Below are 27,168 nucleotides of genomic sequence, written 5' to 3'. Positions count from 1 at the left end.
CTTTTCCGTCGACATCTGTCGATGAAAAATAGGTATTTTCTTTAGCGAAAATATGTTCTTTGTCGTGAACGTGAACTGGTATCGCCAGGACTTCTTTAGGTGGGTCCATGAATTGTAATACCTCCAGAGTCTTCTATCTAGCATCGTCTTCAGATTCCAGCTGAAAGGGGATGGTATCAGCCATGTCTTTGATGAAATTTGAAAAAGAAAGGTCCTCTGGAGGGGATTTCCTTCTTTCCTCTGGAGGAGAAGGTTCTGAGAGGACTTCCTCTGAGGAAGAGTTAGTATTTGGATCCTCCCAAGTGTCCAATGAACGTGGATGAGGAGGAGTCGATGGAATAGGAAGAGATGGCATCGACGGCATCGATGGTTTCTCCAATGGTTTCGATGGGAATAGTGGAGAAAACGATGGTCGTGAACGTGAAATTCCCGATGGACCTGGGATAGGTTCAGGCATTGGTACTTCCTTCACTATTTCTTCTTCCGTCGGTCTTGGTGCCAGGACATCGGGTGGTTGTACCAGGATAGCACCGATGATTGTGTCCAACTTCGCTAAAATTGGCGCGAAAAAGGACATATCCGGCATTGGCCTCAGTGTTGGCTGAATTGAAACCGGCGATGTAATCAGCGATGGCATCGGAATGGGCACCGGTGATGGAAGTGGAACCGGTACCGGCGATGGTGCTGGCATCAATGGCGGAATCGTGATCGGTGCTGGAATTGGAGGCATGTCACAGAGTGTCTCTCGAACTGCCTGGCGGATCTAACCGTCCAGTTCCGCCCTCATAGCTGGTGAAACCAGAGCAGCTACGGGGGGGAGGCAGCAAAGGCGATACCGGTACCTCCGCAGGGCCCTGTGGAGGTACGGTTCCCAGCACCAATATCGGTGGGGATCGCCTAGGAGTCGAAGGCCTCGTGGACATGGAGAGTCCTCTCTCCGAGGCTTCTTAGGAGTTGATTCCAGACTTGTCGATGGAACTCCGGTTATCGGATCCACTTCAGGATCGTGAAGCCTCCGGTATCGATGACTATGTTTCTGCCGATGTTCGATGCCTTTTTCGATGACAGATGTAGAATTTATCGATGATTTTGAAGGGGGTCGGTGAAGGCCGATCGCCTGCTTCATCCGGTCTACGTTTTTTTGAGGATGACCTTCCGGATCGCTCCAGCCGGAGACAACTGCATGGAAGTTGAGGTCGATAGCATTAGTTGAAGATGGAATAAATGTTCCATTTTCTCCATGCGCAATCTTCTGCCTTTCGGCGTCATCTCAGCACATCTTGGGCACGTCAAAACGTCATGTCCCTCGCCGAGGCAAAGTACACACTCGATGTGTGGGTCCATTATGGACATAGTGCGGGAACAATTCGGGCACTTTTTGAAACCCGTCGCCATAGCAAAGGCCGGACAGCCGTCAACGACCTTCTGGCACGGTTTAGTGGTAACGGAACCGACCGGAAAAATGTAAAGACTTACCGAAGGTGGAAAAAAGGGAGACCCCTATGGCGCTTTAAAGTTTTCTGAGTTTTTTAAACTTTTTTATGTAGTGAAAATTCACCACACAGGACTCCTATAACCGCGAGGCTAACGGCTTCACAGAAAAAAGAAGACTGATGGGAGACCCCTGTGGCTCGAGGGATCATGGCATGCTGGGCATGCTCAGTAGGCTCAGGATGCCAGTCAAAAGTTTCTAGAAACTTTGACAGAAAGTTTTCCGGGATAGGGCTCCGTTAGTGACGTCACCCATATGTGAGGACTAGCATCCTGCTTGTCCTGGGATAATTAGCGTATTACATTAATTTTGCCTTTACATGTATATGCTGTGTATTATCTCTGGTAGGAGATGTTGTATATACTAAGGAGGAAACATTCAAAAAATGGCATGATAAACAAAAATGAGTGTACTAGCATAGGTCCACTGAAAAGTTAGTATAAGTAAGATAACACAAATCAACCCTAAGAAGAGGTGGGGGAGGGGAAGGAAAAGGAAATAAAAGAAGGAAATAGGATTGGAGAGGAATGAGTGAGGAAGGAAAGAAACTATTCATAAGAAAACAGACCATTCTATCTCTTGATTTAGAAAATGGAATGAAGGAATGATTAAGGGTATCGAAGGCAGCTGAGATGTCCAACAGCACCAGGATGTATACAGACTCACTTTCAAAACCTCATCTAAAGACATGAAGGACTGCCAGCAGCAATGTTTCAATGCTAAAAACCTTCCTGAATCCAAACTGGAATTTAGCTCTATGAGCTAGGAGAGAACAGTCCATTCAGTGCCATCAGATGTCACCACCCTCATGTCATGGCTAATTCAGCCCTGCCTGTAGACAAAGAAATGCTTTTTGGGAGAGTTCCTTCTGTAGTCACTTTACAAATAGCAAGAAAAAATTTAAATATTGTGATGTAGCGCAGCCCGGCCGCAGGCAGGAACTGACAAGCTACCATAAGAGCAACGGTAATACCAGAGCCAGACAGCAGGGGGCACAGGGGAAGAGGAGAAAAACTACGAATCCCAGGTTCCCTGAAACACCACCAGACCGGGGAGGAGAGCCTGAAGGCGAACAGGTGGCAGACATAGAGGGTAATGAGGTAGACACCAGTGAGTCCATGGAAGTGGAGGAAGAGGGCGTGCCCCCTTGGTGGAACTGGCCACAAAAGCCCGGCTCTTTGCAGTCAGAGGAGGAGGAGATGGAGGTAGGTTCATGGGGAGAGGAATCCTCCAGCTCGTATATGGACACTGAGTAATCTAGGAGGGGTGAAGTATAACCTTTATCCTAAGGGGGAGAAGCACTGGAGGAGGGCTCTAAAGGGCCGGTTGTGTTTGATGTTGTAATAGCGCTGATCATAGGATGTGAAAGGTTACTCTATAATAGCCCAGCCTGTAAGAGAACCAGAGGGCTCTGCTGGGCGGGGAAGAGTCATTTTGGCTACAGGTCTTGCCCTATTAGGTATAGACAAGGCTAGAGGGGGGAGGAGGCTGACCCCATGTAATACTACCAGCTGTTACTTTATAAACTGCTTTGAAGGAACTAGCTCTCTCTCTCTCTGTTGTCTTTGGGGCTCGGGGTGGCGAGGGCTGCTTACTCCCCAGCCCTACATAAAGAGAACCTAGAAGTCCAGTAAAACCAGGGTCGGCGGAGGCAAGGACCCCGGGAGTTACGTGAGCCTGTCAGACTCCAGGGACCTTGGCGACTGGTGGAGGACTGGAACCGGAGACAGAGGAACGGCACCCGAGGCCGCATGGACGGTGAGCCTTCACAATATATATATAGTTTTTACTTTTCGATACACTAACACATGCAAAATAGGTGCATTAACAAGCTTAGTTCATGGCATTAGCTAACATCTACATTAATGCTAATGCTCATGCCCACTAGTACATAGGCCTCTTGCATTCATTTTTGACCATTACTTTTCAGTATTTATTTAGAATCTTGTATCTACAACTTCCAGAAATTTCACCCAGTGCAAATTACAGAAAACATTCATAATAACACAGAACACAAATAACAAACATGCAATAAAATTACATTTCATGATATCATCCATGCTTTATTTTATCATTACAAGCATAATCAGGCCCAGTAGAAGATTTCAGGTAAATAAAACAAAAAAGTCTTACATTATCACCCTAATTGATCCCAGTATGCAATCAAGGGCCACTTTCAGTCAAACTGTATGCTGAGACCTTAAGAGTCTCTATTAAGAAGTATGCCTGAACTGCTAATTCTGATTCTCAATTAAAAGACCAGATGAACCCTACACATATAGAAATGAAGTATTTCAATTAGTAATAGCTGCTGATCTCAAAGTAGTTACCTCCTGTCATTACTTGAAGGCTGTCAAATGGGCAAAGATAGGAATTCAAAGGGCAGCAAAAACACAAGTAATAAATCACAGCTGAACAATTTAAAAACAACTATTGAACATGCTTTATTTTTATTCGCAAATCTCTCTCAAACAATTCTAGACTAAACTGCTTACTTTTTCTAGTGCATCATTCTTTGAGGTCAATTCTTGAAACTCCTTCATGAACATCTCTTTTACTTTATTCATTTCTTCACCAAGCTTTTCTCTTTCTTCTTCTTTCCACTTGTCAAATGTTTTCAAAATCTCATCTTCTTTCATTTTCTGATGCTCATAGTCCTAAAAACATTAAAACAAAACTTAAAAATCATTTTATGGCCTTATATTCCTACTGGATGAAAACTATAAAGCACTTTGTAAAGGCCAGGTAAAAGTAGGAGTGCAACATCAAACAACTTTAAATATAAAAAATTCAATTAAAACATTTTGATTTAAAATAACATTGAGACTCTTCATGCAGATGGTATTACACTGCATTTTGGACTTTTGAACTCATTCAGCCCTTAGCCTCGCTTCTTAAAGCAAAATCATGCAGGAAAGCACTGCCCGTCAAGTCTTAATGCTACATTATTTCTCATATGAAAATATGAAAGAGGGACCTACATGATCTTGAAAGCTCACTTAATAATTTGTTTCCCAACAAGAATTTCGGTATATAAAAATTCTAAATAAATAAAATAAATAAATAATAATAAAAATACATTTAGCTCATGCCTTTCCAAACAAACATTCACGGCAATTTACAACAAGCAAGCATCATTATCTGGATAATTTCTGTTATTCCAATAAAAGGTGTCACAATTTGCAAATAAGTCAGTCATGAAACTGTTGTGGGTCATGCCATTGGTCACTCTCCCAATTATAATCCAGCTAGAATCCTCTGGGTACAAAAGATACTGAACCCCTTTGTTAAGTTTCAATTGCTTATTATTCACAACTATAGGTTCAAATCCTCTCACCTCAATTGATGAGTGGGGCTTAAATAAATGAAATTACAACTACGGGTTTGAAACCTCTCACCCCAGTTGGTGAGCTGGGCTTAAACAAACATAGTCCCAGGTTATTACAGTAGTTTAAAGTATCTGCAGCTTTGCTTTATCAAAACACAACAGTCTCCAAGTCATACATTAAGATGACAACTCTCGCATTAATCCTCCTGCACACTGCTCACAGTTGCTTCCTGGCAGCTTAAGCCTGGCTGCGCTTTAGGACCTGGATCTTAGCGAACCAGGCCCCAGTGCCACCTCTCATTGTAGTCTGCAGCCAGTGTTTGACACGCCCCTTTCACTATGGTTGCAACCCACCTGCAGTTTTCACTTAAAGCTCCTGACCTGCAGTCTTCTGGAGGGGTCTCCACCACTCATCCTCAGGGCTGCTGAACACCTCCACCTCATTTTGTCTCTTTATCTGGATCTAGTAGAGCTGCTTCCTGTTCCTGCCCTGCCCCTCCTTCAGACAAGCTCTCATCTCCTACCATGCCCAGGCTCTCTCGTCTTCTCAATAGGGTAAAGCCTGGAAAGTTCCTCCACCTTTCAAACCCAAGTGCCTTCTGGAAGTTGGAGTCTGACTCCTATTCTGATTTCTTTTACACACTGATCTCCCACCTAGGTTTTCCTTACAACCTGCCTTCGTGTGTTAACCAGGGGAATATAATGCCCATCCCAAAATAAATGATAAACTTTCAATACTTTACAAATATGGTAACGCCATTAAATTTACAATTATCTTAGTCAAGAGTCAGCCACTAATATGAATAAAAGTAACAGCATCTTTGCTCCATTGATTCAGTTTTGCTTTCATATTCCATCTCCCCTACCGGTCATTGCCCAGAACAATAAAGTAGCAGTGAGCTCCACATGGCACATCTTATGTTCTTAAACTTGCATTTCATAGTGAACTACAAAAGTATCATCTGTATCGAATTTCTCACAAGAAACAAGAGTGCACAGATAAAGTTCTGCTTAAATGAAAACTACTTAACCAAACTGGCTGCTGAACTGTGAATCTAACACTATCCAACTACTCTGTTCCAGTTAGGACACAGTCTTGGGGACATACCTAGCCAGTCAGGGTTTCAGATAGCAAATGTTGCTTACCTGTAACAGGTGTTCTCACAGGACAGCAGAATGTTAGTCCTCACATATGGGTGACATCACAGGATGGAGCCCTGTACGGAAAACTTTTCTGTCAAAGTTTCTATAAAGCTTTGACTGACACTGGCACACTGAGTGCACTGAGCATGCTCAGCCTGCAATTATCCCTGTGACAACAGGTGTCTCCCTCAGTCTCGTCTTTACCACTGTTTGCTGTTCTACTTATACTTGTTATTTATATTTGTTTTATATTGTTATTTATATTTGTTATTTATATTTGCTGTTCTATTTATACTTGTTATCTATATTTGTTATTTGACGACTTGTTTTAATGTAACGCCATAACCGTGATTGTTCTGTTTCAATGGAAACCGACATGATTTGATATTTTCTTCAAGAATGTCGGTATATAAAAACTCTAAATAAATAAATAAACAAACAAATAAATAAATAAATAAAAGGCACAAGCAAAACTAAATAAAAGTAAAAACGTATACAGACCCAACTCCGCGGGGTGGCGGGTAGGTTTCGTGAGGACTAACATCCTGCTTGTCCTGTGACAGTTGTTACAGGTAAGCAACATTTGCTTTCTCACAGGACAAGCAGGATGCTAGTCCTCACATATGGGTGAGTACCAAGCTGAGGATGCCCGAGGGTGCACCAAATGCACCCAAGAAGCACAAAAGGCGCAATGATGGGGGTGGAATTTGGAACGGAGGGCATCCTGAAACCCTTAACGGGTTGGTGGAAGGATGTTGGGTAGTTAAACCGAAAAGAATAAGAGTAGACAGACTGGCCAAACATGGAGCATGCCGGCTAGTCGTATCTAAGCAATAATGGCTGCGAAGTAATGGAGAGAGCTCCAGGTCGCAGCCTGATAAATATGTACAAGCAGCACCAGCCGAAGGTAAGCTATGGAGGCTGGGACGGACAGAACAGAGTGTGGTTACACACAGTGTTGTAGTGAAATGCCTGCTTGTTGGTAGGAAAAGAGATACAGACCGTCAATTAGGAGGAATAGGTCTGTTTGCCCACTGGAACTCGCAGCTTGGCTCTTGCCAAAGAAGGAAAGAGTTAGGTGGAATTCCTTTGGAGTGTAGTGCAGTCTAGATAGAATGCAAGTGCACTATTACAGTCCAAGGAGTGGAAAAACCCTCTCGCTTTGGTGAGAGAGAAGTGTTGGGAAAGTGGGCAGAGTATATGCTGAGTAAGGTGAGATGCAATGTCTACCTCAAGAAGGATATGAAGTTGAAAACGTAAAACCACTCGGTCACGGAGGAACGCAGGGTCGGGTGAGTATGTAACAAGGTGTGTAACTCACTGACCCTGTTGGTAGAAGTGATGTCTATGAGGGAAAGAGTTCCCCATGGCAGACTGTTAAGTGAGAGGAATGGAAAGGCTCGAACGGAGAACGTATGAGTCTTGTAAGCACGAATTACAGGTCCCATTCCGTGACTAGTGAAAATAGAGGCGGCATGATCAGTGGATAATCCATAGTAAGCTGACTCAGAATGGGTTGACCGTTAAACTGGTATCCCCACTCCCAAGTGGTATGCCATTTGGAACAGAGGTATACCCATGTGAAGGATGTCTGGGGAGCAGAATCCAAGGGAGTAAGAAAAAAGAGTGGTGTAGAAAAAAGAAAAAGGGTAAAACCCTTTTGTAAGCGTCTTGTGGTAAATCATGCCATTTTGAATGGTAGGATTTGGGTGTGGAAGGGTTTTTGTGCTGCTACCAGTACCTGAGAACATCAGTGAGTCTATGATGTGAGAAGGCGAATTGGTTACTGGTGTGATAGACCGAGAAGTATGGGAAGCATACTGGTCTCGGCCAAGACGTGGGTCTGAGGAACAGTGAACCCCGTCCCGTTTCAGCATTTGAAGAGTGCTGGCTATGAGAGGCAGCGGAAGAGACACATATTATAGGGCCTTGATGGAACAAAGGCGCCTATGGGAATGCATAGGGAGGAGAATCCATGCACCCTATTGGTTCACAGAGGGCAAGACGCAGAGGGCAAGTTAGGTTGACCTCGGTGCTAGAAGATTTCTCACGCTACACATGTAGTCCGAGACCATTCAAGACGATGGAAACCTATATGGAGAAGGTCTGTTAGTGCGTTCAGTAAGTCTGTCAGATAAGTGGCCCGAGGATGCATGGAGCGAGCAAGGGCCAAGGGTAGCGCTGCGGAGCTTCCTAGCAGAGCAGCTAAGAGGTTATGCATGCTTGTGTGTTGGAAAAGCACATTGTCCCTATGCTGTCTGTCTGTATGCACAAAGATTTGTTGCAGAGGCAGTATTGGAAGGCATAAGGGCATAACTCATGGCTACAAGCTCCAGGAAGTTCATGTGACACTGTGTCTGGAGCGGAATATTTATTTATTTATTTATTTAGGGTTTTTATATACCGACATTCTCGATATACATATCAAATCAAGTCGGTTTCCATATAACAAAACTGTCGCCGGTAAGGCGTTACATTAAACATGGTAAAGGTAAAGGGAGTACATTAAACAATAGACAAAGTATTGAACAGAGAACGTGCAGCATAACATTAAACAATCAACAAATTATTGAACAAAAGAACGTAGATCAATAAATATAAAATATTAAACGTAAAAAAGATATATAAAATAAAATAACTATGGGAAGAGCATGAGCTAGAAAGCTGATGCTTCAAGAGATGGTTTTTCATAGCAGGTGGGTGGACTGCCACCCACCTGCTATGGAATAGACGCATATTGGGTTGAGAAGATGTTAGGTCAAACTTTACAACCTTGAGTAAATGCAAGCATTAGCAGGAGCAGACTAGGTTTTGGTTCTAGATCTGCAATATGGATGAGGGACGAAAGCGGTTGAACAGCTTAGACCCACTGATAATAAAATTTCACTGAACCTAACTCATAGCAATTTTGGATCTATGAGCAAAGTGCATAGTGAAAAAACCCCATGGCCCGACAATGAAAGAATTGAGGGGCTGAAGTTATGGAATATGCGTGCAGGGACATATAGGAATTTGTTAGAATGTCTGCGTGGTTGCTGGACAGGAAGGTCGTTGTGACTATGGTGTCCAGAAGAGTTCTATAAGGGATTTATGGCAGTGACAGCAATCCCAGGTAGTAGATTTATAGTGAGTCATGAAGAAGGTAGAGCACCTTGCTTGGATTAACTGTGGTTATGCAGCTGTCCATGCAAGGAAAAGCATGAATGTTGTTGTACTCCGTAGAGAAACAGCAGTCACCGAAATACCCCAGTTGCCGGAGCTGGTGCAACCGGCAGAGCTTGAGATTGTAATATTGTTGACTCACCATGAAGCACATAGAAAGATTAGAGGCAATCTATTTATTGCGATATGGAAGCATGGTGATGAGAGATACCATTTTACCTGTGCATTCTGAAGAAAGTTGGTATTTCTGAGGTCCAGGATGGGCGGAGAGTAACTACTTTCTGTTGAAAGAAAGAATAGTGAAATTAAAACTCCCCAATCCCCCCTCCCTCCTGCGCTTTATAGCGTCCGGGGGTAGTGTACCGTGAATCTTGGTACAGAGTGGGGTGGCCGCTCTGACATCCGGCAAGTTGAGAGACCCGGAGGTGTCCAACTGGTGGGGCTGATGTAACCTGGATATCATGTAACCTCCCAAGGCAGCGTGAGCGGTAAAGTCTTACCCACATTTCTGTGTGCTGTACAAGAAAACGTCGAGACCTGTTGCCAGGTTTCAAGGTGGTCTTGCACTTGAGGCAGTATTTGCTGGATCTCGTGTTTAGCAGATCAGCGAATCCATCTGGAACTTCAGTCCTGAATTAGGAACCAGAAGCCAGAGTATTAATCAGTACAGGGTCCCGTTGCTGACAACGGGAGGATGTCCTGATGCAATCCCATATAAATGCTAGAGAGGTTCTCTTGGTATGGTGTCTGACATAGCTGGCAACAGCGATATGTTTCTTGGAAGACAGGCGAAGACAGGCGACCTAGAACCTTTCGAACCATGTGGCCCGAATTAGAGAACAGATCTCAATAGGAATTCCGCTGAAGCGGGATTAGACTACTTACCATCCGACGTGGATCGCCGAAGGACGAGCCGGTGAAGATTGATGGCTCCGTGGATTTCAGGAGTCATCGAGGGGTAGCCTGTCAGACATAATGTCAGTCTCAACTCTGAAACCTGGTATGGTAGCGCAGGTATAGAGGAGACAAGCTGAGCTTGGCTGGCGCTACCACAGTAATTTGTGGAGGGCCACAATCCCGCACAGATGTCGGTGGGGCACGTCTCCGGTACAGGGGAGCCATTATGACTTGTGAACCTGGCCCTCGTTGCAGCGGCTCGATGTGTTGTGACGCCAGTCCAGAATTCTTCGGAACTCTTTCCGGTGTTTCTGGAGCAGCAAGGACTGCCAGCACTGTGCGGAACAGTGGCGATGGCAGTGGTGATGTTGCTCGGCCCGGGCATTCTCCAGCACCGAGAAGGATAGCACTTATGTGCTGGATGGCGTCAGTGGCAGATGGTCACCGTGCCAGTGACAATGAGCGCCACGGTGCTCAGCCCGGTCTTTCCCCAGTGCCGAGGTGGATGCCCTCGCTGTCTTGGATGGCGAATGTTGACGGACTGTCAGCATGCCTGCACTGCTCCTGGCACTATGTAGTGTCATAGGCTAATACGGGGCTCTAAGAAGAACCCAAAGCATGGAACACTGTGTTTAGGCGAGGGCATTACGTGGAGGTGCTATGTCGGTATTGACGGTGTCGATGGCGGCCGAAGCGGCCTTGAGGGTATCGTCAAAAATATATATATGAAAAAACGTCAATGACCCAGGCAGAGCAAGGATAAGAGTGATGAAAGCCCTGATGGCATCGGCGTAAGTATGTATGGAAACGATGTGGCATCGAGAAATCGAAAAACATCGTTGGCATCAGAATAATGATGCCGGCATCGATTGAGTCAATGACCAAATCGATAGGAACGTCGAATACATCGATGGAAACGACGTGGGCACCGACGGCATTGATATATGGAGGCGGGCGCAGACGGCATCGGTGGCATGGCCATGGGCATCAACGGCATGGCCCTGGGCATCGACGGCATCGATGGGATTGACTTGGGCACCAATGGCATCGACATTGGCATCGATGCCACCGATGGCATCGACCTGGGCATTGATGGCATCGACGATGGCACCGACAATGGCATTGATGGAAATGACCCTGGCATCGATGGAAGTGCCCTGGGCGATGATGGCATCGACCCGGGTAACGATGGCACCGACGATACTAGGGTGTGCACCGATGGCATCCATCCGAGCAATGATGGCATCGATGAAACCCAGGGAAAAATCAGTGCCATGAATGTAAAACATGGATGGCACTGATAGAATCGATGCAGGGAACGATGGCATCAATGCGGGGGAGGGGTACCGATGACATCGAAGAGTGCAGGACGGTCTGGAAGGCGGTACCAACGGTAGCGATGGTGGCATCAACTGCGCGAGGGTATCGAGGAAATCGAATGACCTGGATTCGACAGAGGCCCTGGCAGCAACGGAAACCGTGGAAGTCCCTGTCCCACTAGTGCTAATAACCAGGCAGAGTGTCACAGAGGGACACTCGCAGGCTATGTGTGGCTAACTATGAAAACATAGGGAGAGGGAAGGCCGCAGTCGGGTGGCAGGCCATGGAGGTGAGAGGAACTGACCGAAAAACAGGGCATAGTACTCACCGAGCGTCGAATAAATGTACGCGAAGGGAGACCCGTGCAGGGAAAAAGTGTTTGTGAAGTAAAATTTTAAGTGGTTACGTGTGGAAAAAGTGTTAGAATTTCTCACAGAGCTCCTAACCACTATGCTTACTGCAGGCGGAAAAAAGAAGACTGAGGGAGACACCTGTGGTCACAGGGATAATTGCAGGCTGAGCATGCTCAGTGCACTCAGTGTGCCAGTGTCAGTCAAAGCTTTATAGAAACTTTGACAGAAAAGTTTTCCGTTCAGGGTTCCATCCTGTGTGTCACCCATATGTGAGGACTACCATCCTGCTTGTCCTGTGAGAATATCCACAATGAGCATGGATGAGATAGATTTCTATACGGTAGATGCAGTGCCTGCAAATCTGGAGGAGCTGTAGATGTTTGATTTGATAATTTGGAATTCCCAGAAAAAGGGAGTTACAGTAATCTGGTCTTCATTATATTTACATTCAGCTTTTTCAGACACCTCAAAGCAGATTACATGCCATAGGTTTGGAAATGAGTGCATGGGCAAATAATTTTAACTCAGAGAAATCAAAAAGAAAAAAGCCTTCTGACTATAGCAGAGATGTAGGCAGACATTGAGAAGTGACAATCTAGTTTACCTCCTAAAGCATTTACCACATCTTTACGGGGATCAAGGTGCCATTCATAGCTGGATCAAATGATGGAATCTACTAGATCTACAGCTAAACAAGAATGCTTCTGATTTAACAGGATTAACTTGCAATTTATGTTCAAAAAGCCAAGCAGCAACCCTTTCCACACAATTAAATGTGGACAGATCAATATAAAGCACAGTATCCATGAAGACAGTAATTTATCATCAGCATAGAGGGAAAGTTAAAATCAATGATCTTGTATCAACGTTGCTAATGGAGAGAGGGACAGATCGAAAAAGAGAGATCCCTGTGAAACACTAGACAGTAAGACCGGAATGAGCGTTCAGAGAGATAAGTCAACAGGACAAAACAATTGGCAAGCCCAATTTCCATGAGCCTTGAAATCAGAAGCTCATAATTAACAATGTCAAAAGCCACATGTGTCTAAAAAAAAACCATAAGCGCATTCATACCTGCATCTGATAATCTTCAGAGAGGTAGCTGTGCTAGTCTGGTGTAGCAAAAATGACAAAAGGTGAATGGTACCTTAGAGACTAACCAGATGCATCAGACGAAGTGGATTCTAGTCGTCGAAAGCACATGCCTGATAAATAAGACTATAAAATGCCACCTGCCTCTTTCATCACAGCTTGATATAGTGCAATGAGTGAAAAAGTACTTTCTATAATGTTTTTTTTTATTTTTATTTTTATTCAACTTTCAAAATTTTATAAAATTACATTATAAATTGAATACAGGTATTTAATGCAAATACTAAATACAGAAATACACTGCTTCCTAATATATATTTTTACCTGTCCTTATTATAGAAAATACATGAGCTAATATAAAGAAAATTAAGCGGTTAAACCATCAGGTATAGACTATACCCCTAATTCAAAAAGTAAAAAGAGTTACACTGAGTAATACTACATACATGCTTCTAACCATTAGTCTGTGCTACTTGGGGTGTGAAAGCTCAAGAACTTCTGGAGCTGAGACACTTCATAGAAAACATATTTGTGATTTAGGAAAGAAATCTCACAGTGACATGGAAATTTCACAATCATTCTTGCAGCAATTGCTTCTACCTCAGGTCTAAGATTCAAAAAACTTTTCCTTCTCTACAATCTGTTTTAAATCTGCTGGTTATTGGTTTCATGGGGTGTCCTCTTGTTTTAGTATATATTTGAAAAGAAAATTAGGTCTTACCTTCGATAATTTTCGTTCCTGTAGTACCAAGGATCAGTCCGGACTCCTGGGTTTTGCCTCCGCCACCAGCAGATGGAGAGAGAGCAAGATTTGACTGGCTCTGCCATAAATACCAGGGTGCCACCCACAGTCTGCCAGTATTATGCAATGTCAAAGCAGAATGACCCCTAACTTAAAACTAACTATATACAGAAATCTCAACCGGGAAAGCGTTGGATCACTGACCCCAACAACAAACCGGACCCGTAAAAGAGGTTAACAAACGGGAGAACCTCACAGATCGGGTAAAACAAGAGCAGAATCGGAAGCAGCGGACTCTCCGAGACTTAAATGCACACAGCGGGCGGGACTCTGGACTGATCCTTGGTACTACAGGAACGAAAATTATCGAAGTTAAGACCTAATTTTCTTTTCCCTGTACGTACCAGATCAGTCCAAACTCCTGGGATGTACCAGAGCTTGAAACTACTTGAGCTGGGATCCGGAGAGGCCTGCTCTCAATACGCCTGCTCCGAAATTGCCCTCCCTTGGGTCCTGGACTTCGCAAAAGTATGCAAAGATTTCCAAGTTGCTGCTCTGCAAATCTCCTGTGGGGAAATCTGGTGACACTTCACCCAGGAAGCCGCCTGGGAGCGAGTGGAATGCGCCTTCAGCCCCACAGGTAGGGGCCGACCACAGAGCAAATATGAGGAATTTATGGCCTCTTTCAACCAATGGGCGATGGTGGTTTTGGACGCCATATTACCCCTCTTTGGTCCATTCCAAAGGACGAAGATATGATCCGACAATCGAAAACCATAAGTAGCTTCCAGATAATGCAGTAGCTCCCTACGGACATCCAGCTTTCTTAAATGCTTTGAAAGGGAATCCGACCTATCCAGGTTGATAAATGATGGTAGCTCCACCGCCTGGTTCAAATGAAAGGAGGAAACTACTTTTGGGAGAAAAGATGGGACCGTCCGTAAACTAATTCCGGACTCAGAGATCCTCAAGAAAGGCTCCCTGCAGGACAATGCTGAAGTTCAGAAACCCGGCGTGCCAAGGAAACTGCCACCAGGAAAACCACCTTCAACGTGAGATCCTTTAGCATCGCCCTCTTCAGTGGCTCAAAAGGGGGCACACACAAAGCCTTAAGAACCACATTTAAGAGGAGGGTCACGTGATGTGGTAGCAAGGAGGACGCAGCTCTCCTCGGCTCCTGACCGGCCTTGCCCACCGCGGCATAAATCACGCGTTTCCTGCCCCCCCCCGTTGTTGATTTTTAGTTGGGCAGTGAGCCTATTGTCAGTGGCCAGAACTCGGGCGCGTTTGTTTTCCCCGATGACCACGAAACCGGCAAGAAAAGAACGGGATAAGCCGAAGGACTGCGACCTTAAGATGGCGGACACGGCGGACCGGAAATCCCCCTCCCCCCGACGGCCCCGCTGACACTCGCAGACATAAAAGAGGCGATGCGGGAGGCCCTGGAAGAAAAATGGTCGGTACTCACAGCACAGATGGGGGAGGTACGTGACTCTTTGGCCGCGCTGCCGCCGCGGCTTGAAATGGCGGAAGCCCGGATCTCTGCGCTGGAGGACGCAGGGGGAGAGATTGCGAATAAAATGGCGGCACATACCAGTGAACTGAAGGCCTTGCAACTAAAAGTAGATGACTTGGAAAACCGGGCGAGGCGGGACAATCTACGTTTCCTGGGCTTCCCGGAGGACATCGAGAAGAGATCTCTGCACTCTACTAGAAACTTGGATACCAGAAGCGCTTTCTCTGCCCCACTTGCAAGGTAAACTCGTTGTGGAGAGGGCGCATAGGCTGGGAACTAGGAGAACGGAACTAACTCGCCCGAGGCTAGTCATAGCCAAGATTTTAAATTCTGCGCACAAGAGTGAGATATGGCGTGCTTCCAGGGCAAAACGTGACATTTGCTATCAAGCCCACGCTATTCGCATATTTCAAGATTTCTCTACCTCTGTCTCGGAGGCGCGGCGGGGCTTTTCCTCCATTTGCTCCACGCTGTATAACTGGGGAGTGAAATTTGCTTTGTTATTCCCAGCACGGCTTCGTATCTGGCACGCTGAACAGGTGCATTTATTTGACTCAGTAGAACTGGCGCAGAAATTTGTGAGCTCCTTACCGACCTGACTCTGGAAGATGTTTTTTTGGTGGTTTGTTCATTGTTTTTGAAGTTGCACAAGACGGACCATGCTCAGGACCCCTCAGAGGTGGAGAGGGCGCTAGCTATGGAGTTCCAGTTCTAATCTTCAGTTGCCTGTTCTGTTTGTTCTGGTGAACAGTTTGTCGGTTTAATGGACACTCAGCCCACGGATATGTCCAGTTCTGGACTTTCGCAATTTTTTTTCTTTTCCTCCTTTCATTACCTAGATCAAGGTTCCTGGGCACTATATTGACCCACAGGATGGCACCTGCAAGACGGAGCCAAGTGGTGTCCTACAGGTTATCCTGGTGTCACAGGGATCGCTACAGTTGCTTTTATGATTATCTATTCAAGGAGCGTCGGACAGAGAAATTAAGGCAGCTCGAGAAACCCACAAAGGAGGTTTTTTTTCTTCATTGACAGCTTTGCCCCAAGGTACAAGGCTGGGCGGCGATCTACATGGCGAAGACTGACACTGAGTGGCATAAGGCTTCCTTAGATGTTTCCCCTCCCTCACGATGGACATTCCGGTCAGCTCTAGCGGACTGTTCTCTGCAGCGAGGAAGGGGCACTTCCTATCCGCCATGCTTTATTTTCTGGACAATTTTGGACTTAAGGACCGAGTTCCCTTTCAGATACCTCACTGTTTATATGTACGACTGAGGGGAACAGAATTGAGTGGGATGAGTGTGTGTTTTGGAATGAATGGGAAGGACGGGGGAAGTATGTCTCTGGCGGCTGCTGGTGAAGGTAGTCGTTCAGGGCTGGGTAGCATCATAAGGATACTTAAGTGCATGCTTTTCAAAGAGGCTAGGTCAGGGACACTCAATATCCTGACCTCTATCCTTCTGATAAGAAGGCATGGGAGTTAACGGAGGGGGTAGGGGACTAGGGGGTAGTCTCACTGACTTGGGAGGGGGGTGGGGTTGCAGCCTGGGAGGGGGGATGGGGATCTTTGGTATGAAGTGATTTACTTATTAACTTTGGTTTCTCTTTTTCCTGATCTTCTTTGCAGGGGAGACTGTCCATCAGGAGGGGCCTTGGCTGGGAGGGCGCCCCCTGGGGAAATATGGTACGGCCCCGTGATAATTTTTCTTTTGCATGCGGGTTCTGAGTAACCCAACTAGACTACTTTCCTGGAATGTGTGCGGGATACACTCGCCGATCAAGCGCTCTAAGATTCTCTCACTTTTGAAGCGCCAGTCGGCCCAAATAGCTTACTTGCAAGAAACACATCTTACCAAGGAGGAACATGTTAAATTAAAACGCGATTGGATGGGAGAGGTATGGTTTGCTTCGGGCACTACCAAATCTGCAGGGGTAGTAATCCTGTTGCATAAGAATTTGCCCATCAAGATTCTGCGGGAGGTTGCTGACCCTCATGGTAGGTTTCTTATTTTGGTAACAGAGCTTTACAATCGCCCAGTGGTGCTTTGCAACGTCTACGCTCCAAATGTCTATAGCCCTGTATTTTTTCGACAATTGTATTCCCTCCTACTTCCCCATATCAATGATATCTTGTTATTGGGTGGGGACTTTAATACGATTCGGGATGTGACCCTTGATTCCTCCCAGTCGGGTGGGGGTAGACAAGGGGGGGGGACAGGGCCCGCAAATGTTGGAGGACTCCCTACATCTGTTGGACGCATGGCGTACATTACACCCTTTAGAGAAGGACTTTACACATCTCTCACGGGCCCACGCCTCCCTTTCCCGACTGGATTATTTTTTGGTTAGCAAGAGCGTGTTTTCCTCGGTCCAGGCTGCCGGTATTGAAAACATTGTGATCTCAGATCATGCCCCGGTGTGGACAGAGGTTCGGTTTACACCCCCCCAGCCGTCTGCTCGGCTGTGGCGCTATCCCTATTTCTTAGCCCAAGATGTGAAATTTCGAGACTATCTGCGGGCGAAGTGGGAGGAATACGCGTCTTTAAATCAGTTGCATGTTTCCCAACCTGCGTTGTACTGGGACGCGGCGAAAGCGGTCTTACGGGGCGACATTATTTCTTATGTCTCCCACCATCGCAGGATGATTGATAAACGTATATTGCTCTTAAATGACCAACTGAGTAAGGCTAGGAGGCGTTTGATGAGCTGTAGGTCAGAAGACGCCAGAGTGATGTATCGATCCACTCAGGCGGCGCTCAACTCCTTGTTGCATCAGAGGGGGAAAAAAAGCTTTCTATATTATAAATTTCACCTTTACCAATACAGCAATAAGGTGGGTCGAACGATGGCGAACCTGATTAGGTCCAACCGAACTAGTAAGGTGATCCCAGCGCTGAGTCTCACCCACGAAGGTGGTCCGGGATACTCCCTCGATCTTACAGGGTTTTAGAGACTACTATGCTACCTTGTATGCCTCGTCAGCGGGGCCGGAGGAAGATGGCAGGCGGTTTTGTTCTCAGATAGATCTCCCCACCTTGACTAGAGAACAACTGGAGCAATTGAATAGACCCTTGTCGGAACAAGAGGTAGGACGGGTTATCCGTCAGCTCAAAACCCTAAAAGCCCCGGGCCCAGATGGGTTCACGACGGAATTTTATCAGTTATTGGCAAATAAGATAGTGGCCCCCTTGACTGCGGCGTTTTCGGCGCTGATCATGAAGGGTTCCTTCCCCCCACAGGATAACTTAGCCCTTATAACTCTCATTCCCAAAGTGGACAAAGACCCCTTGGCGCCGGGATCCTACCGCCCCATATCACTATTGAACGTCTCAAAGTCCCTCTTGACTGTCTAACTACCATTTTATTTCTCATTTGCCAGTACTTATGCTCTTGCCTATTTTCTTCATTAGGGTCTGCTTTCCATTTTTTGAATGATGTCCATTTAGCTTTATCTGCCTTCTTTATGTCGCCATTAAACCACACTGGCAGTCATTTTATCTTCCTTCAATTTTTCTAAAATACAAGGAATATTTTATCTGGGCTTCCAAGATAGTATTTTTAAACAATGTCCACGTCTCATGTAACTTTTAACCCTTGCAACCTCTCCTTTTAGTTGTTTTCTAATTTCCTCACTCTATCAGTTTCCTTTTTTAAAGTTAGATGCTACAATGATAATTTTACTTAACGTCCTCCCTCCAGTGATGTCAAATTTGATTGCATTATGATCTCTATTGCTTAGTGGCCCCACTCCATTAACCCCTCTCATACCAGTTCATGCATTCCACTGAGGACTAGATCTAATTCTAGGACCAGCTGCTCCATGAAGCAGTCATTTATGGCATCTAGAAACAACCTCTCTATCATTTCCCGATGAGACAATGACCCAATCGAAACCGGGTAATCAAAATCTCCCATTATATTGCCAAATTTGTTTGCTTTTTAATTTCACCTAACATTTCACAGTCTGTTTCTTCATTTTGGCCAGGTAGTATGCACTCACTGCTATGTTCTTACCCATCCACACATGGAATTTCTATCCATAAGGATTCCATAGTGCATTTTGCTTCCTGCATGTGTCTTTTCTCATGCTTGACTCTGTCATCTTTGAAATATAGTGCCACTCCTCCACCAATTTTATCTGCCCTATCATATCAATATAAATTATACCCTGATATCACAGGGTCCCATTGGTTATCCTCCTTCCATCATGTCTATAAAAATGTCTGTCTACAACTTTGATTAATGCCATATATTCTAACTCATGTGATGGAGTGCAGCGCTGCCGGCGGCAGGAATGGATAAGATACCATAAGGCAGCTAGTAATACTAGAGCCAGCCAGCAGGGGGAGCAGGTGAAGGCAGAAACTACAAATCCCAGGTTCCTAGAACCACCACCTGACCTGTAGGGAGAGCCTGGAGGCAAGCAGGTGGCAGACTCTGACACTAATGAGTCACACAGGTGAGCCTGGGGAGCTAGAGGAAGAGGGTGTGCCTAGGTAGCAGCAGTGGCCAGAAAAAGCCAGTGCCAGGAAGCAAAGGGGGGGAAGGAAACGGAGGTAGGTTCCAGGGGAGAGGAATCCTCCAGCTGTCTCAGAGGCACAGCCTAGCCTGAAAAGGGAAACAGAGAACCTGTACCCTAAGGGAAGTTAGGGCAGGTGTGTTTGCAGGTGAACTGGAGAGCCGGGGGGCTCAAACAGTACCTTTAATCCAGCATATGTGTTAAGGGGGTTTGCTGGTGAACGGGAGAGCCGGGGGGGCTCAAACAGTACCTTTGCTCCAGCACATGTGTTAAGGGGTTAGATTGCGGGAGAGCGGGGGCAGGGTCATTTGTTCAGCTCCTGAGGGGACAGAGCCAATGTAACAGATTCAGCTACTCTCCTTTATAAAAATGCTTTGAGGAACCTCTCTCTCTCTCTGTGTTATCTTTGGGGGTTGGGGGACTGCTTCAACCCCACGCCATACAAAGAGAACCCAGAAGCCCAGCAAAACCAGGGCCGGCGGAGACCTGAACCCAGGGAGTCCTGTGAGACTGAGGGACTCCAGGGATATCCAGGACTCGCGAGGGGCCTGAACCGGAGGCAGTGGAGCGGCACCCAGGGCAGCACGGGTGGTGAGCCTTCACACTCAGCAATCTTAATGTTTAGACTTCTGGCATTTTCCAACAGACATTGTAAAGTATGTTTTTTATTTGTACTTTCATTTCACTTTGTATTCATATCCTGCCCATTAACAAATAATACAGGCAGTTTAGAGTTATTCAAATTTGAGTGCTTTTTATCTACGTCCATCTGGGCTACTTCAGCCTTAAACACAATTTCTCTACTGGAATATTTTAACTTCCCTGTTTTGTAAGTATCTTTGGAAGATACATCCCTCTGAATCATGCACTTCTGAGTGACTACTGGCTTTCCCCCATGGACTAGTTTAAAAGCTGTTACCTCTCTTAGTGCCAGAAGTCTGGTTTCACTTTGGTAAATGTGGAGCCCATTCAGTCAGAAAAGGCTTTGCCTTCCCCAGAATGTTTCCCAGTTCCTAATAAATTGAAAATCCTCTTCCCTGCGTCGTCGTCTCATCCACACATTAAGGCTTTGGAGCTCAGCCTGCTTCTGGGGTCCTGCGCATGGAATTTCTCAGCATGCAACCCTGGAGGCTCTGAATTTCAGTTTCCTACTTCAACAGTTTAAATTTGACCTCCAAAACCTCCATCCTGCACCTTCCTATGCTATTGGTCTTCCACAAGTATCAAGACAGTCAGCTCCTCTCCAGCACTCTAAAATTTTTATCTAGATGGCACATGAGATCTACTACCTTTGCATCAGGCAGGCAAGTTAACAAGCAATCCTCATGCCCACCAGCCAAGCCGCTATCTACATTCCTAATGATTGAATCATCCACTATAATGACAATTCTAACCCTTCCCTCCTGGAGAGACAACTTTGGTGCACAAAGATAAAAGTATCACTTGGAGAGCAAGTCCTAGCTACAGGATCACTTCCTGGCACACTAAGGTGGTGATCTCCTGCCCGGTGACCTTTCTCCTCCAAAGTAGCACAAGGACTGCTTGACTGGAGTTTGAACCACCCTCTATGTCCTTAAAGGTCTCTTCTATATATCTCTCTGTCCACCTGAGCTCCTCTAGGTCTGCCACTCTGACCTTCAGAGATAGAACTTGTTCTCTGACAGCCAGGAACTCTCTGCATTGGGTGCACATGTACAACATCTCACATGTTCCAATCATACATGTGGCATTCAGTGCAAAAGACTGGATAGCCTCCAACTAGCTGCTGAACTTCAGTCTGTTTATTAATGTTATTGAATTGCTAAAGTTTTAACAGCTGATTAAGGAGTAGGTATGTCTCTCGATTTAGGAGGTTTTAAATGTATTTTAGTGCCTTTTCAATCTATGATTTATTAATTGGCAACTTGGTGATTTATCTTGGGAATGACAAGCATCAAAATTAAACTTAGACAACCACTAAACTCAGGATGTTATGTTTGGTGGCTCATGGGACAACCCTGAGAGCCGCCACACTCACCCTAGACACCACCGGTCTCTTTCTACAGCAGGGACACCGCAAATAGATGAATACCATCGAGAGCAGCGCACGGCGCTTGGATGCCACTATCTTCCTGCTCCTCCCCAAGGCGCCTCTGCATGTCCCAAGACTTAAAGGGCACACAGCGGGAAAAATGCCCACAGTGCCCTTTGATGACATCAAACTTCTGACTATATAGGGCTTCACAGATGATCCTCTGGCACCTCAGCAATGGGTCTCCTGTCTTGTATAATGCGTGTTGTTCTTGAGTTCACCTGTTCCTGTGCTTTGGTGTTACTCTGATCATGTGTAACAGCGTCCAGCCTTACCTCACCCAGTCTGCCTCGTCCAGCATCATTGCACCCTCTTAATCTCATCCAGTGTCTCTTCGTGTGTCTTCATTCATCCTTGGCCTGATCTCCTGGTACTGACCTCTTGTCTTGGACCTGACAGCATTTGCCTGCTGCCTGGACCTGACTACACTTGCTTGCCACCTGCCATGACCCTTGGCCTGTTCCTAGTATCTCCAGACTGCTGCCTGTCATGACCCCAGCATGCTCTTGGACTCTTGCTCTCGCTACTACCCTAGGGACCCACGTACATCCTGCTGTCCATCAGAACCCAAGGGCTCAACTGCAGGGGAGGTGGCTGGTATAGGTGAAGCTCCAGACTGTCCCACTTCAACTGTCGGTATAGGCCTCATAGGTTCACCTTCGATTACAAGGTTACATCAACAACACCACAGCATTAAGGGGTCATGCCCACACCACTCGTTACACAGGTTTAATTGTATATTATCCTAAATCTCTAATTGCCTATTATTGTGAAGATTTTAGTCCTACTAGGGGTGAGGTGGAAAAACAAAGTGAGTAAGGTAAGTGGAAGATAGGGGGGAGGAGTGAGTGGGAATCAAACTAATGACTAATTGCCTAGGAACCAGTACTCCCACCTTTTCAGATCAAGTAAGTGACCTTTGCAAACTCACAATTTTAATACTTACAAATACTAATGTTTACTAACTCACAAAATTAATCCAAAGTCTATTCTCCCTAAACACATACAATTCTTAAGACTTGCAAACAAATACTAACCTTAAAAACAAATACAATGAGAAGGAAATGTCTAAGCCTGATCCTCCACCTCATCCACAGCATTAAACAGCTTATATAGACTATCATCTCCAGCAGAACCCCCGTAGAAAAGCTGCATCGGATACGGGAGGGAGCCGCTGATATGACTAGCAAGAAAAAAGCAGTTGATTTGGCTCAATTTTCGTTCGATGCTGGGGGATCTCAATTTGCGGCCTTGAACATGGAGCTCGCCGGGACTGGCAGTGCGACCCCGCCCAAACCCATGGCGCAAGACCTGCCGGAGCTTGAGGCCCATATGGACACACTGACCAAGAGAGATTCTGATAACTGGTTTGACGAAATAAAGCGGGACATCCGCTCGTTAAAAGACGTTGTTAATGCGAATTTGGAGAATCTATGGGTAGAGATGCATGATCTCGGCAGACAAGTGGAGGAGGCCAAGGGTGTGGCTGAAGACCACGGAGTGAAATTAGCGGCGCTAAATACAGACATTGCGGAGCTCCAGAGGAAGCATGAGGAAATGCTGTTGAAATTGGAGGACTTAGAGAACCGCTCCAGGCAGTCTAACATCAGGATCCGGGGCCTCCCTGAGACCCCGGACTTTGCGAATGGAGGTGGTGCAGAAGATCTGCTTAGCGCTCCTGGCTGCAGAGCCAAAACATGGTGTGGGTCTAAAACAGATGGACGTGGTGATAGAGCGAGCCCACCGCGCTCTGGGTAATGCCACGCAGAATGCGCCAAAAGACATCATAGCTTGCCTACACAGCTTCTTGATTAAAGAGGACTTGATGCGCTGTGCATGGCGGTTGAGCCCTTTTAGCTGGGAAGGCCATGAACTCCAGATTTACAGTTACTTAGCTCCAGCCACCTTGCAAAGACAGCGAGAAATTCAACCTATCACTGCCTTACTCTGGAGAGAGAACATCTGATATCATTGGATTTACCCCTGGGGCCTAGCTTTTACCATCCAAGGCGTGACATCACACGTGAAATCTATGGAGGAAGCTATCCCCATTCTTCAGGCAGCGGGCATAAAAATGCCCCAACCGGACAAGCCAGCGTACAAAGTCAGCCTAAGTGGCAACGAGTCGGGAAAGGAGGACAACGCCTCACCAGAAACTCGGCAGGGCCCGCGATTGCTGCACTGGGTTTGCCTTCATGAACTCTGAGACTCCTTTAACCCGATCCAGGCAGGAGAAGGGAGTAAGACTGCTGTGAGCGCTCAAGAAGTGGTTGTAGTATGAGACTCAGACCAATTTGGCCACTATATCTGGACACGGTTGGGGTTGAACCATTAATCCAGCCCCGCAGGGAATTTTGACCAGGGATGCAGAGGGGCCTCCCTGGAGGGGGGAGTTGCACTGCTTTCTCCCACCTCACCCTATTTTGTAGTTGGAAATTAACAATTGCTCGTGAGCAGTGAGTGGACATAACTTACATTAGATTGCCTGAGAGGGAACTGGTTTTGTAAAGGTGAGGGGGGATATTTCTATTTCTATAACCTGTAGGCGGCGGGGAGAAATAGATATGCTGTGGATGGGGCGGACGGGCTTTCCTCCCATGGTAGAGGTCTACCTTAATGGTGGGCAGGGTTTTGGATTGGCAGAGGGAATGGGAGGGGGGAGGTAGAGTAGGGGAGGGAACAGAAGCGGGTACAAATTTGAACGAAAACGTGGGATATGTCTGTTGGTAATGTTAATCCGGTGCCGCCCACTGAAAGGTCTAGGAGAAATGGAGATGGTATACGACTCAGAGCCTCTACTAGGGGAAGGTGATGGGTAAGGGCACTTGCATTGGATGGCTGACATTAAGTGTATTTCGGTGAATGTAAAAGGGCTTAATTCCCCTTTTAAGAGGCAAATGCTATTTAAAGAACTCAGTAGATTGCAAGCAACTATATCATTTGTTCAGGAGACCCACCTCAGAAGTAGGGATGACCGCCTTTTGGCTTCAAAAAAATATCCTCTACAATTTTTTGCCCCTGCAACTTCTCAATGACATTACAGTGGAGTAGGGATACTTATTGCCCAGTATTTGGTGGTTCAGGTGCAAGATAAATATTGCGATCCCTCCGGGCGCTACCTAATTCTACGAGTGATGATACATAATAGGCAGCTGGTGCTGGTAAGCGTTTGTCTGCCGTCCATGCAAGCTGAGACATTGGGGGAGGTACATCAGCAGCTAGCTGAGTATACGGATACCAGCATAGTCATTGCGGGAGACTTTAATGTAGCCATTGCACCAGCAGTTGACACGATGGCGCGAGTTTTGAGTGGGAAAAGGAAAGCACGACTGGCACTGAAAAGACTACGTAAGTCTTACCATTTAATAGATATATGGCGCCTATATTATCCACAGAGCAGAAATTATACCTTTTATTCTCATCCACACGACTCTTATACTAGAATTGATTATTTTCTAATCACTAAAGATCTACTCGCTGATACGGTTACAACAGATATTCAGTCCATAACTTGGTCCGATCATGCCCCTATATGTTGGACGATGTCTCAGTCCCACAAGGAGATAGGTAGAAAGTATTGGCGATTAAATGATTCCTTGCTGAAGGTGAAAGATTATCAGGATCACCTGGGGACGGTACTGAAAGAATACTTCAGCCTAAATGAAGGGGAGGAGGCGTCACCAATTTCAGTCTGGGAGGGCATGAAGGCAGTTATCCGGGGGCACCCGATTAGCCTACGTTCCCATCATAAAAGACGGAAGAGGGCCCGCAGAGAGGCTCTAATTAGAGAACTGGGCGGGCTGGAATATCGCCACAAACATACACCAGGGCCCATTTTCATCCGGCAGTTAATTAAAAAAAGAGAGGAAATTGCTGCACTCGATGCTGAAGAAATAGCATTCAAATTGGACATGCTTAAACAACAATATTATGAATTTGACGACAAAAGCAGTAGGCTGTTAGCTAGGAAGCTGCAATCTAAGAGGGCAAAGGAGTTGATATATCGTATAAAGACACCTTCGGGAGACATGCTAACCGATCCTGGCCCATTTTCACTGCTTCTATGAGAAATTAAGAACATAAGACCATGCCATACTGGGTCAGACCAAGGGTCCATCAAGCCCAGCATCCTGTTTCCAACAGTGACCAATCCAGGCCATAAGAACCTGGCAAATACCCCAAAAACTAAGTCTATTCCATGTTACAGTTGCTAGTAATAGTGGTGGTTATTATCTAAGTCAACTTAATTAATAGCAAGTAAAGGACATGTAATACCCCTGAGACCGAATCCTCTCTGGAAGACATCTCCTCCTACTTATCTGAAGTTGATATGCCCACCGTGTCAGAGGAGGACCAATTTCATGTAGGGAAACAGATTTCAGAACTGGAGGTGGATAGGGCCATAAAAAATTTAAAATCAGGGAAATCCCCCAGCCTTGATGGATTTACTCCCATGTTTTATAAAAAATATAGGGCTCTACTGCGAGGCCCCCTGGCGAATATGTTTAATAAGATTAGGGAGAGAGGGCAACTCCTGCCGTTGGGAATGTAGCGGGCATAACTATACTGCCTAAACCGGGGAAAGACCCCACGAGTTGTGCCTCCTATAGGCCGATCTCGCTCATAATTATCGACCTGAAAATTCTGTCCAAAATTTTGGCTTTCCGATTACAAGGAGCGATAGGTAGGCTTATTCATGTTGACCAAACGGGGTTCATGCCAGGCAGGATGACAACTGATAACATTAGGAAATTAATTACGGTAATCTAATCCATATCGCTAAAATCAAAGGTGAACCGGCAGCCTTTTTGACCATAGACACTGAAAAGGCCTTTGACCGTGTCTATTGGCCTTTTCTGTTTGCGGTATTGGTCAAGGTGGGCCTAGGGGGGGCGCTTTCTCCACGTGGGTGAGGGAGCTCTATATGGACCCTCTAGTGCAGTGGTTCTCAACCTTTTTTCTGTTGGGACACACCTGACAGATGGTTCTCACATGCTTGACACACTGACCCATGATCGTCACGGGGCTAGATGTAAAAGTACAGTTTGCATCCACGGGAACCCCCCTGACCCACAATAATGGATGTAAAGCAGAATTATGACATTCCTCATACAACTCACCCTACAAAAAAGATATTCTGTTTCTGGTGTCATCGCAGTAACAGCAACTCAAACTCCTTCTACTTCCAGGCTCAATAGCCCTACTTATGAAAAGACAGCAGTTTACCACCAATGCATGTCCTCTTGAGAAAACACAACAAATGAGACTGATACAAACACTTACATGCTAGTAAAATATCTCATCTCGGTAACAGACACAGAACCGACCTAACATACTCCCAGGATCTGTAGTAATGCACATAAACTAGTCCGGCACACAGTTACAGCTGTATTATGGAATACACTCAAACAGGAGCAACCCTATCTATGAAAAGGCAACACTACAAATATTAAATCAGGCCCTAAAAACCAATATAACTCTTATTAGGAAAACAGAACTAGCAAGCAGCTATAGATCCCCACACAGAAATAAT

At 45.9% G+C, this 27,168-nt stretch overlaps 1 protein-coding gene across 7 annotated transcripts in view; it reads right to left on the bottom strand.

Moving 5' to 3' along the window:
• Nucleotides 1-27,168, bottom strand: part of DZIP1 (DAZ interacting zinc finger protein 1) — a 600,492-nt gene that overhangs the window by 441,294 nt on the left and 132,030 nt on the right. For all 7 annotated transcript variants that reach the window (XM_029604725.1, XM_029604724.1, XM_029604720.1 and 4 more), the window contains exon 5: nt 3,988-4,149. In XM_029604725.1, the coding sequence (XP_029460585.1) occupies nt 3,988-4,149 (162 nt within the window). The remainder of the gene's footprint in view (nt 1-3,987; nt 4,150-27,168) is intronic.

The sequence above is a fragment of the Rhinatrema bivittatum genome, chromosome 5 (genome assembly GCF_901001135.1).
Source record: "Rhinatrema bivittatum chromosome 5, aRhiBiv1.1, whole genome shotgun sequence".
Classification (NCBI taxonomy): Eukaryota; Metazoa; Chordata; class Amphibia; order Gymnophiona; family Rhinatrematidae; genus Rhinatrema; species Rhinatrema bivittatum.
This window is presented reverse-complemented; position numbering and strand designations above follow the sequence as displayed.